The sequence below is a fragment of the Myotis daubentonii genome, chromosome 4, assembly GCF_963259705.1.
Source record: "Myotis daubentonii chromosome 4, mMyoDau2.1, whole genome shotgun sequence".
Classification (NCBI taxonomy): Eukaryota; Metazoa; Chordata; class Mammalia; order Chiroptera; family Vespertilionidae; genus Myotis; species Myotis daubentonii.
In genome coordinates, this window is record NC_081843.1 from 29,934,444 (window position 1) to 29,948,854 (window position 14,411).

A 14,411-nucleotide genomic window follows, 5' to 3' on the forward strand; every position below is an offset into this window, starting at 1 on the left:
ACACATAAAAGGGAAACTGAGTGAAGTGGGCATTATCCAAGCAGTCCCTGCTCTACCCGCCATCAACTTTCCAAGCCAGCAAGGCAGTTGCCTCACCCAGAAGCCTTTCCCACGTCCCACTCACCCATGTGGAGCCACAGGTGCCCAGGGCACCCTCCCATCACAAGTCCCGGCTCCTGGATCCCACCCCCTTTCACTTCTAACACCCACTCAGCAGCCACCCATGTCCCGCTAACCTGGACTGCTTTCCTTGTTCTCCAGTCAGATACAAACACCAATCCAAAATATGCAGAGTCTATACATCCAAACAGAAGCCTCATCAGGCTGACACAGTAAAATTTAATAATTTCTCCATCTTAGAAAAAAACATAAAACCAATTTGAGGATGAGGCAGAAATCTGCAAACTGATGAGGGATGTGCCATGTCATTCAACAAGACACAAGAAAAAAGTCAACAAGGGAAAAAATATAAGGTATCAACACCAGAGTCCCCAGGTGAAATGCAAAGGGACAGGCACACAAAGACTCTGGTCAGAGGCCCGATATCCGGTTTGTCACCAATGCAGAGAAAGCAAACGCTGAGCAGGCCTACTTGCTAACCTGGCCTACATAGGCTCACCTACAATCCAGAAGTACCTTCCCCAAAGCAGTCTTTTGTTTAAAACATAACAAAAAAAGTTCTACAACTTTTATGGGGCCCGAACATCTACAGAAACTAGCAGGTGGATGCCTAGGTGGGGCAGCCAGTGTGCGGGGCAGCCTCCGCTCTCACTTGGCTGGGCCCAGGGTCAGAGCCAGGGCTTGCGAGCAGGGCTCCTCCCTGAGGCCGGACGGCCAGCTCACACAGACAAGCAGCTGAAAGCTTCGTTCACATTTTTTAATAACATGGCACAGTTTACATTACACAAGAAGGCTCCGCCGCTGAGAACATGCTGAAGTCAGTCGCTTCACTTTTCTGTTCACATAGGGTCTAGAAAGGACTTTATTACATACAGGAGAAACAGCAAAAGGTCCGTATAGAACAATCTCTTTACAATACTGAAGCTACCACTACAGTTCCAGTGTACATATTCCTTGGATTCTTTTTCCTTTTTAGTTGTTGTCTTAAAAAAAAAAAAAGCCAAAAAAAAAAACCACTGCACAACATCTGGAGTTCACAAAATTCTGAAGCTCACAACTAAACCTTCAGTTTACTACTAAAATAGATCTCTCTGCTTATTAGAAACAATGGTCTGTAGTTAACTTTTTTTTTCTCCAAAAACAGGATAACAACGTCAGATAGCACTTTAATATACTAGAAGACCAATGGAACTAATTTTATTTCGTACATATATTTTACAGTCCAGTAGACAAGATATATTGTATTTCTCTGCTAGTAAAGTCATATTCTCTCCAAATATGTAGACAAGAGGCTTAATGTATTATAAAAGTATTATGAGGAGACATTAAGATTGATGCAAACTTAAAAACACACGCACACACAGGACTTTGTCTCAGCCACCTTCCACCCTCGGAAACGCTCTGCTCCGTGGTTCTGTGAGGCCGCTCCCAGACTTTATCACTGACTAGAATACAGGGAGTCACATTAGGAAATGTGCCCTTTTGATCTGTTGGTTACTGAATAGTGAAAACATATCCATCATCTGAGAAAACTCAAAGCTTTCTTTCAGGATCTGTTTGGGTGTGACTGAATCTCATTACAAAACAAGGAAGTGTGTACGGGTAGGAAATGGGACACACTAAAAAAACGCATGGTTCCCACGAGGTATGTGTGAAATCACATGACTGATGGTGGCGAGATGCTGGCAACCTGTTCGTGTCCCCTGATTTTGGCATCTGACCACTCCTGGCCTCCCCGGCACTGGCTGCTCATAGCCTCTGACCTCTCTGGGACCACACTGCCCCAGGAGCCCACAAGCAGCAACTTTAGAGCCAAAATTTCGGCCTGGGGTCCAATTTGCAAAAGAGGATGTTTCTCTATTTGAAAAAATAAGCAAGGAAAACAGAGTCCTATCACATAAGCGCTTGTTCAGGGAAAATATGACCTTAAGTATGTTGTAAATGGATCTGAAAAGGCTCCTTTGAGTTGGGCGGGCTTTTGTGAAAAGCCTGAACATTCATTGCATAGTTGAAGGGTTTAGCTGTCTCTAACAATACAGGGGAACACAGCCGCACGGACCGTGTTCACTGAGATTAAGTTTGCAAAGAGCACATTTTAAGAAGTATTAATGTATTATGTTACTTAATCTTTACCTATTTACATTTGTACAAAGTAAAGCTTTCATCTTACCCTTTTGCATATATGAACCCTTAGCTCATGAAGCAATCTTTTTTTTACACAACTATGTACAAGGCCTTCCCTTCTCCTCTGAAAGAGCTTGCACGGTGGCTCGTGCGGACTGCTGTCTGTCTGTTTTCTCCCCAATGAACACATCAGTGTGTGTTGTCATCTTCACTGTTTTGGTTCAAATCAAAAAGTTTTATACGAGAAACCAAAAGGGTTGGACACATGAGAACATATGACTTGGCTAAAATAGCTGAAAAATTTCAACATATAATATACAAAAACATTTCAAAATCTGCACTGAGTCTATACATTGTTTACAGGGAGAGCTGGGGCCCCTGCCCCCCAGTCCGTCAGGGACGCGGGCGCCCGCTGGCTCCCTCCCCTCCGGGTCTGGCGCTGTTGGTGGGCCTCCTCTCCCGTGGCCTGTTCTCTCCTTATCGCGCTTCGATGTCCTTCAGCGTGTGGGAAGGCGGCCTCTCCCTCATCTCTGCAGACAGAGGAGTAGTCCTTCTAGGGGAGACCGGGCGGCCCCCCAGGGTGGAGATGAGTGGGGGCGGCGCGCTCAGCGCGGCGGTGGGAGGGGTCTTGTTGAGGAGTCCGTTCTGGTGCCCCGCGGTGGGGCTGATTCGGGGGTAGTGCATGCTGGGGAGCCCCGGCGTGAGGAGGCTGGGGTGCGGCAGGTGTCCGTCCAGCGAGGCGGGGTGCACGGGGTGCAGCCGCGAGTGCTCGTAGTCCTCCCGGAGCATGTGCAGGCGCTCCCGCTCGTCCAGGTGCGCGCCCCGCTCGTGCTCCCGCCGCGGGTCCACGGACAGCGGGTGGTGGTGGTGGTGGTGATGGTGGTTGTAATCGTGGGGCTCCCTGTCCCTGAAGGAGCGGTCAGCTTCGTACAGCCGGGGGGTCGAGAGACGGTGGAGGGGGTCGTTCCTCAGCAGAAAGTCCCTGCCCAGCGGGTCTCTCCGGTGAATGTCAAGTTCTCGGTAGGGATCCCTCAGAGGGTCCCGAATGGGGTCCCAGTGGAAAGAAGGGTACGGGAACCGCTCTCCGCCCGGGATGGGGCTGATGCCCATGAAGGGCGTCATCATGCGAGTCCTGTCCAGGCTGCCGATGCTGTTCATGGGGTGAATGCCCGTCACCCCCACCGCCATGGGCATGGAGGCCAGGGGCCCCGGGTGCACGCTGGACGAGGAGTGGGGAGGCGGCGGCTCCGAGGACCGGTGGGTCTGCGCGGCCTCAGCGGGGAGGTCGTGGTCTTCCTTGCGCTCCTCCTTCACCTTGACCTCTGAGCTCTTCTTGGGGTTCTCGTAGGCCGGCTCGCTCTTGCGCTGCTCAGCCTCGCGGCTCGAGGTGCTGTTGGGCCTGGCGCCCTCCACGGCAGGGGTCCGCGCGTAGGGCGACGGCACCCGGGCCAGCTGCTTGGCCTCTTCGCCCACGGCTCGCCCCTCGTGGCCGTGGCCGTCCTTCTCGGGCAGGTGGCCCTCCTTCGCCTTGTGCTCCTCCGCGGTCAGGTCCTTGCGGGACTCCGAGTGGTCCCTCTCCCTCTCTTTGGATTTGTCTTTCTCGCGAGCCTCAGTGTTCAGATGACCCCTGATCTGTTCAGAGGAGCCGCGGGTGTGTCCCAGGGTGCTCACCGGGAGGACAGGTGCTGGTGAAGGGTGGCTGGAGTGTCTCTTCTCCACACTTTCCCTGCAGGAGGAGGGAGACAGGAAGCAAGTGAAGCCGGCTTGTTGGCTGGCTAGGGCTGCCAATGACATGGTGTGAAAAGGGTGGCTTGGGGCTGGTTCCCACGGTCACCGTGGCAAAGCCAGCCACCTGATCTTACCTCATTGTAGAGGAAGCTCAATGGGGGTGAAGTGCTAGGGGTGAGGGTGAGTGGGGAGTCTCCAGGGAAAATCATTCTCTGTATGTAAGAGTCAGGGGCCTCATCAAGACCACAGAGGAAGAGTTTCAGAAAGCCAGGTGGCCCGTGGGTGAGTGACAGGCCACAATGCCAACTGGGCTGGACTCTCAGGACCAGCTGGTGTTGAGAACAAAGTTTTGAGAGCCTAAAGGCAAATATGACCTTTCATCACTTTGTCACACACAGCCAGCGGGAGGAAGAGTTTAACGTGACAACTATGGGCATTTCTGTCTCCTGACAGCTGGTTTCAGAGTGAAAAACGCAGACCCAGAGCAATCTCCAAGATGTGGTACATGAGGGGGTTGAAAGGAAACCACGATTTCAGGACTGTGGGGCTGCTAAAGGACTTTTGCATTAGGAAGGACAAGAAAGCCAACATCTGATGAGAAGATGGAGAACGCCAGTAGGACAAGCAGGTCCACAGACACAAAACCTCCTGGGGGAAATTGAGGACAATTTTAAAATCATCTATGAATGAAAATGTAAACGAATTCCAGAGGCCTGTCTTGGGTGGGGGCTGAAGAATACTGGGCAGAGGATGCAAAGCAGTAGAACGACAATGAGGTAAAACTTGAAGAGGGAAGACTGAGAGTCTGGCAACACTTAGGGGCCACCTAAGTCCCAGACAGACGCGGGGAGCATGGGGGACAAGCAGGATGCCACGCTGGCTCAGCAGGTGAGTGGCTGCAGTGGGAATTAAGGTTTCCCTAACAAAGTTTGTTTCTAGTGCACGTGCAAAGGCTAAGAAGAGCATCTTTGAAAGGTAAGATTGAAGAAGAGTATGTTTTATTAGGTTTCCTGACTTTAATCCAAGACAGCGGTCGCCAACCTTTGGGACCCCACGGACCACCGGTCGGTGACCGCGCTGAAGCAAGAGGCCATTTGACTCCATTAAGGAAAATGGGAAAGGTTTGCTGCCACACCTATTCTCTCTCCAGACAGCCTGTCCATGGAGGCCTCCTGGTCAGGGCACGTCCACACCAGGGGTGCCTCACTGTGGCTGTTTACAGCTCAGCACTGCCTGTTAGAAATGGTCCTCCCATTGGCCAAGAGGTTTTATCCTACTGCTTCGAAGGAAAATTTATAAGAAAGAACTCAGTTATTAGCGTGATGGGCTACAATGAATATCTACTCGTCTGTCACTTTTAGAGCTGGCAAACTTGAACTGTGTTAAATCACTAGGATACACACACATAACATACAGTTAAAGAAAAATGAAAGATTTGGACAAGATTTGAGTCCGAAGTACTAAAAGGAAACTGTTATTAGATATTTTCTGTCAAGCGTATCTTGTGTATTCCTTACTTAGTTGGTTCAAAATGAAAATAGCCTGAAGGGGAAAAAAAAGGGACACACTGTCAAGAATGCTTATGACATTCTTCAGAGAAAAAATAGCGTTTTCCTCTTTACGGCCAATTCTTTTATATTAGGCCTGGGTTACCAAGTACAGAGGTACAAATGGTTAGTAAAAATTATCCACCGGCAAAACAAACCCAAACCAGTAATACTGCTTGTTGATGTTCCTCTAAATATAGGTTAGCAAACTTTATTTTTTAAATATATTTTATTGATTTTCCACAGAGAGGAAGGGAGAGAAATAGAGAGTTAGAAACATCGATAAGAGAGAAACATCAATCAGCTGCCTCCTGCACATCTCCCACTGGGGATGTGCCCGCAACCCAGGTACATGCCCTTGACCGGAATCGAACCCGGGACCTTCCAGTCCACAGGCCGACGCTCTATCCACTGAGCCAAACCGGTTTCGGCAGGTTAGCAAACTTTTATTAGTCATCTGCGAGAGCTAAGGAGTTGAGTTTGAACAAAATTTCAGAAAAATATGATGAGGCAATGCAAACATGACTTTCTCAAAGAAAAAAAAAAAAACAGAGAGAGAGAGAGAGGGAAAAGAGAGAGACCTATGCATGGTTTAATGGACTGCACACACGGGAAAGCAAACATGGCGTGGATTCATGCTGTGTCTGGTCCAGAGCGCCACCTGGCTCTTGTGTAGGGGGAGAGCTATGTTCGGACACATCAGTGCTCGCAGGGACGGGAGGGTCTGCATGTGTAACTGCTCTGAGTGGGGACTCCCGCTCTGGTAGGGTTCTATTTTGCCACAATGCACTGTGGGGGTGGGGTGTGCGCTCTGGGGTGCCACGGCCTGGCTGTGTGAAGAGCTGAGGTTACGGGGGCAGCTGAAGCACAAGGCTGGGCAGGGAGGTGGGTGGCTGGTACTTGGCACAGAGCGGGCTACCCCAGCGGGATCGAGAGCGGTTTCTTTCCGTACCTTTCTTTGTCATCTTTACTAACAGATGCGTCTCGTTTATCTACATCTCTATCTCTGTCATGAGCTGCAGCGGACGCGCCACGCTCCAGCTCCCCTGGCTTCAGCCAGGGCGGAGGGGTCGGGAACGACGGAGGCGTTCGGTGCAGCCGGTTCCAGGGCTCGTGAGGGTTGCTAAAGTTCTGCACACTGGGGCCATCCTTGTGGCCGAACATTGAGTTGGGTGCTGAAATGGTGAAGTGGAGAACAAAAAGGTTTAAGAGAAATTATATAATCTGCTGTAATGAAGGTACTTACCAAAAAACTTTTAACAGCATTCAGAGTTAAAATGAATACATATTATTGGGAGCTGGAAAAGGAAAGGAGATTAACAAATTCATTAGAGGAACTTGTCCTACGCTGGAGAGGCAGCTCACAGCTTTTTTTTTTTTTAAACCAAAGGCAAAGTGAGGTGAGGGGGCAGATGAAAAAGGGCAGGGACCACGCAGATGTCGACATGACCCAGTTAAACCGATCCATGCATGCACAAGTCCCAGCATGCAGAGGGTACAGTGTGATAGGGTGACTTAACGAGTAACGCTCAATTCAGAGTAGAATTCAGGGCCATCCACTATCGACTGCAGCCCTGCTAATATGACTGCTACTCTTCCCACAACTTTAGCAAAGTGGTGTTACAGAGACAAGGGAGCGCATGACCTAAACACACACGGGTCTCCACGCTGGACGGAATAGTGATGGCTGCTTGCGCTGCATTCTATGTGTCTGTACCCGGAGACCGTGACGTATGGATGGCGTGAAAGAAAGCAGGTGAGTACGTGCTACCCAGTGGCTAACTGATGTCTAGCAGGTGCTGCAACTCTCTTCCTGTGTGAGACAGACTTTCTAGCCATAGAAAACTAGCTGACCCTCCCGGATTATGGAGCAAGAAATGTTTCCAGGTCTTCACTCCCCTGAGCCTGCTGTTTTCCTGCTATTCTTCATCGAGCTTTTTCAAACCCACCAATGCCAAAGGCAAGATGAAGTTTGTTTTCCCCGCTAGTGGGAGTTGTGCCTAAAGTCTGGGGGAACAGAGATGGAATGTGGATGAAACTATGAATTTAAGCAAACTTTTTGGAGTTCAATTAACTACATCATATTTCCTGACCCTCAGTGACATATATTAACAGTGGGCTATCCTTAAAAAGTTGGTTTTGATGTAAATGCACACGTATGCCTAACTCCATTGTTTAGACCTGATTTCGCAATGATAAAACCTCCATTTATTTCCCAAGGGCTTCGTTTCTTTTTATCTGGAAAGGCCGTAGACAGATTTAAGGAGACAAATAGTCCAAGACAGATTTTAAGAAGTTAGAGGTACTCACTAACTGAAGGATTTCCAAGTCCCCCGAAGGCATTGCCACCAACTGCTGCCAGGCCGGTGAACGTAGACGGCCGGTTGAAAGGCTCTGCAGACAAGAGTGGGGAGGAGGACAGGCTGCGTAAGCACGTCGGAGCTCCTGGGAGCCGTGCCTCTGCACTCAGACCGGCTCTGTCCTTCTACCAGGTATTGCGAAGGTTCCCATTGCACCCGACGTAGGCACTGTTAGCACAGTATTCACACAAGCTGTGTGCATCCTGCCCCATTTCTCTTGCGGGGGCAGTGGGAGAGGGGGTGGGGAACGTTACTCAAGCCTCATGTTCTAAGATGCCTCCTGCTGCCTACCCCGCCCCCAGCCCGGGGGCCTGCGCTATAGGCTCTAAGGGAACAGAAGTGAGATGACATCTTAGAATAAATTGAGGATGAAATTCTGAAGGCTGACATATAACAACCCTGTTGTCGGGCATACCACACCCTGCCTCTGCTGGCACACTTGCAGAAAATATCAAACCAAGGCCACGAACACGGCGTGCACCTTTGCTAGAAGAGACACATGACTATGGCATGAAATGTGAGGTGAAGACATAATGGGTAGTGACTCATCAAAGCCTCATCTGGTCTCTCCTTCCAGTGCCAGGAGGTGCCTGTCTGTGGACCAGGGTGAGTTCCCCACCTCCTCCAAGGGCAGCACGGGCTGCTGTCAATGTGACTCCCTGAGGGACCCAGGCTGGCCCTCCCCACCCCCTGCCCCGCACATCAGCCTCCAGCCAGAGCACGGGGCTGCTCCCTGAAGAGTGTGCCGTCAGCGATGCTGAACTCTGGAGGTGCACAGCACCTACTCAGACTTCCACAAGTCACCATCCCCTCCCTGAGGAGTAAGCGAGGCAGCTAGGATCACGGCCAACTTGCCAGGAAGTGCGGCAGGGCCGCAGTAAAGAGGTTTTCTGAAACACACTCATTGCTTCCCGTCACTGTGGGCAACTCACCGAGGTGAGCAGCAGGGTTGAGGAAGTTGCTGTGATGGGGAGGCGGCCCAAAAGGGGTCCCCGTGGGGTGTGCAGCACCTGTGGAATCAAACACAGCAGATCAGATCCTCTAGGAAGCCAGCTTCTGCAATGCAGCTGGCTCCTAGTGGCCTGCCGACCCCAAGAGGGGATATGTGAGGAAGGACAGGCTAGGGCCACCCAGGAAGAAAGACACTGACGGACAATTAGAATCATCAAAAAACACTGCTGGGGACGGGGGTTCTATAACCAAAAAAGGTCAGAGGAGAAATGCTGGGTTAAAAAATGTCAGGTAAAGTTCTTCACTGAAGGAAGGAGAGCCACACTCTGCACGGCTCACCGCCTCTCCGAGAGGGGGCGTCTGACCATGATGGAGCCAGTCTTTCACTCTGAGAGACGCTGGTGTGGAGACTACATGTCCTAACGCCTGGCTCAGGAGCGGCCATATGAAGCTGCCTGTCTGGGCTGCTTGGCTCTGGGCCCCCAGACTCTCTTCTCCTGAGAATGTCCCAGTGGGCCCAGCCCTGCACTGGAGGACAGTGTAAGCCAGGCCCTAAGAAACGGCTGCGCTCCTCTGGGTCCTGGGAGACGGGTCCCCTGCTTTTGCTCAGTCTGCAGGGCAGGGTCAGCCAGTTTACTCACAGGTACTAGCCCAGGGGTGGGCAAACTTTTTGACTCGAGGGCCACAATGGGTACTTAAACTGGACCGGAGGGCCAGAACAAAAGCATGGATGGAGTGTTTGTGTGAACTAATATAAATTCAAAGTAAACATCATTACATAAAAGGGTATGGTCTTTTTTTTTTTTTAAGTTTTATTCATTTCAAGCGGGCCGTAGTTTGCCCACGGCTGTTCTAGACGCTAATAATGTGTGTGTGTTGTTGTTTTTTAATACTCACCTGAGGACATTTTCCCATTGATTTTTAGAGAGAGTGGAAGGGAGAGGGAGAGACACAAAGAGAGAAACATCGACGTGAGAGAGATATATCGATTGGTTGCCACCTGCCCTGACCAGGACCAGGGATTGAGCCTGCAGCCGAGGTACATGTCCTTGACTAGAATCGAACCTGCAACCCTTCAGTCCACAGGCTGGCACTTTCTCCACTGAGCCAACCCAGCCAGGGCGGACACTAATAATCTTATAACTGGCTCTACTCGTCTGCCCATCAGAGAACTCAGGCCTAACTTTTTGGTTTTTCCTTTATCCATATTTCCTCCTCTGCTTTATAATCTGCCTTACACAGTATGTACTTAAGATGCCTTAAATCCTTTTCTTGAAGGGAGCTGGGGAAGGAAAGAGAGAGCGCTCACATGTGGATCAGGGAAGGACAGTACCCCGAGAGCTCGGGGCCCACACTGGCTGGTGGCTGTGCAGGGGAGCTGAGGAGGCAGGCTCGGCTCTGGCCAGGGTCATCTGAAGAGGCCCCTTTAGTTTATTCCAGGCACTAGTGCCCAACGGTAGGACGAAAGTGGCTGAATTAACAGGTGTGTGCAAATTCTACATAGCGGTTAAAAGTTTCACCAAATAATCATTTGGAGCAGAATCCAATACTGCTGGTACTACAAATGATTACCTCCCAGAAGCGAAGGCTAAACAGGGCCTAATGAATTCACTAACAACTATTCTAGAATCCCTTGCACTTGGACTAAATTCCTATGAACAAGTACAAGTTTCTGCAGAAACACAGATTAAAATGGAGGGTCGTCCCATCCCAAATCCCCATTGACTCGGTTTATGTTCCGGATCATTGTTCCCCAGCCTACAAGGGACCAGAGTCCGGGGTGTGGAAGAGCCCCCCAGCACAGAGGCCCCCATCCGATGTCCCAGAATTAGAAGACACCTGAGCAGTTTTCTGCTCAGCCCTAGATGGTGACTTGCTCTCCACCCAAAAAGTGCAGAAATGATACCCTGTCTCCACAGAGCGGATGTAGCCCAGCACACTCGTTAGTTATTAGAGGTGCAGCTAGATAAAGACCTGGCTGACCACTGTGTGGTGCAAGCTCATTACTGCCTCTGGGAAGACAGGAGCTTTGCCGGGCCCGGGCCCCAGGGTGCCTTGCAGTCCCCAAGTTATTGAAGCAAAAGAAGCCCATTCATCTGCTGGGCCCAGATGGAAGCCAGGGAGAAATCTATTTCTCTCCCCAGATTGCTCTTAACGTGGCCCTGTCTCAGAGCCTAGATGCCATGGTAACAAGGCCTTCAAATACGTCCCGAGACAGAACTGACAGAGGAAAACCTGAGACCTTCGCAAATTCCATCTACCCTCCAGGGCGATTCACTGGCTTTGGCGACAAAGCCCATTAAAACAACGACTTCTCGCAATGTGGGTGTTTCTCTCATCTTGAATGAAGAGCTTTAGGGCCACCAAAAGCAAGTCCTGGATAAAAGCCCGGGGAGGCGGCAGGCAGGGTGGATGTGCAACTTGTTCCCTGAGGATGAGAAGCAGGGAGCCCCTCGGAGACTTACGCCCAGAAGACATTCTACCCAGCGCGGTGGGGCGGTGTTAGACTACTGAGCTGGTCACCACAGGGAGCCTCGTGGCGTTGCTTACTGTTTTATCAAGTGCGGGCCAGGCGCCTGCACGGGGGACAGCTTTAGGAAAGACCGAATAAGGAACCTTTGCTACGAGGCTGTGCTCATCCAGCCAATCCTCCCACCAGCCACTGCCTTTCATTTGCACGGACCTGGCGCACAAGCTGGTGGCCACCTGAGCAGTGACCCTCAGTGGCTCCCAGCCCCCGGCTGTGCGCACTCTCAGATGTTAACGAGCCTATCTCCTGGGTGTTTCATACCCTGTCCCCTACATTTCCTCCATTATTACAACCAACCAGCAGCCAACTGATCCACCCTCCCTGTCACAGGCCCCGCTGCCAGCCACTAGCGTAACTGTACAGGGACCCTTGGACAATGTGGGCGTCAGGGGCGCCAACCCCCTGCACAGCAGAAAACCCGCATATAACTTTTGACTCCCCTGAAACTTAACTACTAATAGCCTACTATTGACCAGATGCCTTACTCATAGCATAAAAAGTCGACTAACATATTTCCTATAAGTATTATATGCTGTATTCTTACAATAAAGTTAGAGAAAAGAAAATGTTAAGAAAATCATAAGGAAGAGAAATACATTTGCAGCGCTGTGTGTATTCAGTGAAAAAACCCACATGGTTCAAACTGTGCTGTTTAAGGGTCAGCTGTATTTATCTTCAGACCCTCAAAGGCAGCCCGACTGAGCATCGTGGTGCAAAGCGACTGAGCTCTGTGGGCACCAAAGTGAGGGCAACCGCACCCTTACAAAAGCGCTGGGTCGACTCCTTCCCATTTGCCCTTTCGAACTTCTGATCTTTCTTCAGCAGCATTTGGTGTGCCTGTGAGTTACACTGCCTTAATACACAAGCAAGTAACGAGCCAAAGCAACGCGAGTCCCTGAAGGGAAAGATGGTGCTTGTTTCCTTCAAGGGAGAAGGATGTATCAATGACGGAGGCCCATTTCCCTCGCTGCAGTGAGAGGCCTCCCGGCGGCGGGAACGGTTTTGTAGGGAGTGACTGAGCGGTGGCCCAGAGCGCAAACACACAGCCACCCAAGAACAACCTGTCTCAGTGCCCCGGGCCCTCGGAACTCACCTGCGGCAGAGAACAAGGTCGAAGGCCGTGCCAGGTCGTGGGGGTGGTGGATGGCTCCGAAGAGGCTGGGGCCCGGAGGACGGCTCAGGAACTCGGGTTTCAGTCCGAAGTCCAGTTTATGTGGGTCTGACTGCATCTGTTTCTAAAGCAGCAAAGGGGGGAAATAACATGACGTCCCCAGGTGGTCGGCAGGGAAGAGGGTCATTAATGAGTGGCTGAGACCGAGAGACCTGGTGCACTCCGCTCCGAGCCCCCATCAGGTGTGAGTTCGAGAATGCTGTGAGGACCCAGCAACCCGCACAGTGTTTAACCCTCGATGCCAGGATAGCAGCTCAGCCAGGAGAGGGCAGCAGGGCTGGCTACTGGGCCACACCTGCCTCTCAAATCAGAGGGTCAAGTGGCAATAAAACCATGTCTTTATTTACTCAAACCACCACCCCATCCGAAGTAGCTTATGATTCCAAGTAAAGGCCCATTTTAGCAAGTTTTCAAATGAGCGTTTTAAAGCTCATTTTATTATGATTTCTGCACGAATATTCTTCTGTGTAAATTAATTGTTTAATGACTCTTTACCATACTCTAATAGATCACAGTACATTAGGAACTGAAAGTTATGAAGAAATATTTGCATGCCTACAAGCTAATTTTCAAATGATCATTGTTACACACTTAACCCCCCCCCCCCCAAACACAAATAAAGAGGAATATTAATTTAACTAATAGGGGTCTTTTCTTTGCCTACTAAGCCCAATTACTTGAGATCAGTCCAGACCAGAAAACTACCAGGAACCTCTCGTTGTGAAGTCCTTGCCATCAACGGCAATCACTCTACTTCCTCTTATTTGCACATCTGCCCTCAAGCTCACCTGTCAGCTCGCCTTCCCCCAGGGCTGCAGGGATTGGCGCCCAATCTGCTTCCTGACTCCTTAACCCGCCATCTTTTTTTAATGGGCAAATACCAATTTTATTTCTATGCCGTAGCAATATATATTTCAAGATGAAACTTGAAGTTATTATTTAAAATTACTTAAAATAGCAGTATTACTTTTTTCAATTACGGTTAGGTTCAGTGTTATTTTGTTATTAGCTTCAGTGTACAGCACGGTGGTTAGACAATCACATACTTTACAAGGTGTCCCCCCTGATATGTCCAGGACCCACCTGGCACCATCCATAGTGATTAGATACTATTGACTGTATTTCCTAACAGGCAGCACTCAAACATTATCATTGCAAAGCTGCCCCACCTTCTCAACTCTCAATAGCCCTCTCAGAATCGGCTCGCACCCCCTTGGACAAGCACCCATCCCTTTCCTACACCCCGGGGCTGGGGGTCCGAAGCTCCGGAGCCTCCATGCCCTTGTCACCTCCTCCCTGCTCTCCAGTCCCCTGCTCCTTCACAGCCCGCAGCTGCCTCTGACGCCACGCTTCCAATCTCTCAGGCGCATCTGACCCTCTCAGCCCACTGGGTTCCACTCCAATTCTCTCATGTTCTGCCATAAATAAACCCGCTGTACAAACCGACACGTGAAAGAATCAAGAGACACGTCCGCTGTTCCTCACTGCTGCAGGTTGCCAGCCCACACATCCATCACACCTGTTTAGGATGAAGCCTGCTGAGCACCGGGAGCTGGGAGCAACCCCCTGGAAGCAGGGAGCACGCTCACCATTTTCTGTGCCCGCCCCGATCCTCGCCACTGAGCTCTAAGCAACAGAGACCGGGCAGCAGAGTGCCCTGGGCCGGGCACAGTAGGGAGCTTGCAGGCAGCAGGCTCCCTCAAGAAATATTTGGTGAGTGACTAAAAGAATGAGTAAATGAACGTTAAAGAAAAGAGGGTGGGGGGGGCAATGTAATTTTTGCTCAAATCTACAGGGAATACTGTCGTGGAAGTCCCGCTATAAGGTAATAGCCAAACCCCCAGACGAAGCTTCTAATTCACTATAAATCTATAAAAACC

At 50.5% G+C, this 14,411-nt stretch overlaps 1 protein-coding gene across 9 annotated transcripts in view; it reads right to left on the bottom strand.

Moving 5' to 3' along the window:
* Positions 1-863: 863 nt before the first annotated feature.
* The window catches only part of AUTS2 (activator of transcription and developmental regulator AUTS2), a 1,126,706-nt gene continuing 1,113,158 nt past the window's right edge, over positions 864-14,411 (bottom strand). For all 9 annotated transcript variants that reach the window (XM_059693405.1, XM_059693404.1, XM_059693397.1 and 6 more), the window contains 5 exons: positions 12,454-12,595; positions 8,812-8,889; positions 7,830-7,913; positions 6,472-6,694; positions 864-3,970 (listed from right to left, as the gene is read on the bottom strand). In XM_059693405.1, the coding sequence (XP_059549388.1) occupies positions 2,722-3,970; positions 6,472-6,694; positions 7,830-7,913; positions 8,812-8,889; positions 12,454-12,595 (1,776 nt within the window). In that variant the 3' untranslated portion in view covers positions 864-2,721. The remainder of the gene's footprint in view (positions 3,971-6,471; positions 6,695-7,829; positions 7,914-8,811; positions 8,890-12,453; positions 12,596-14,411) is intronic.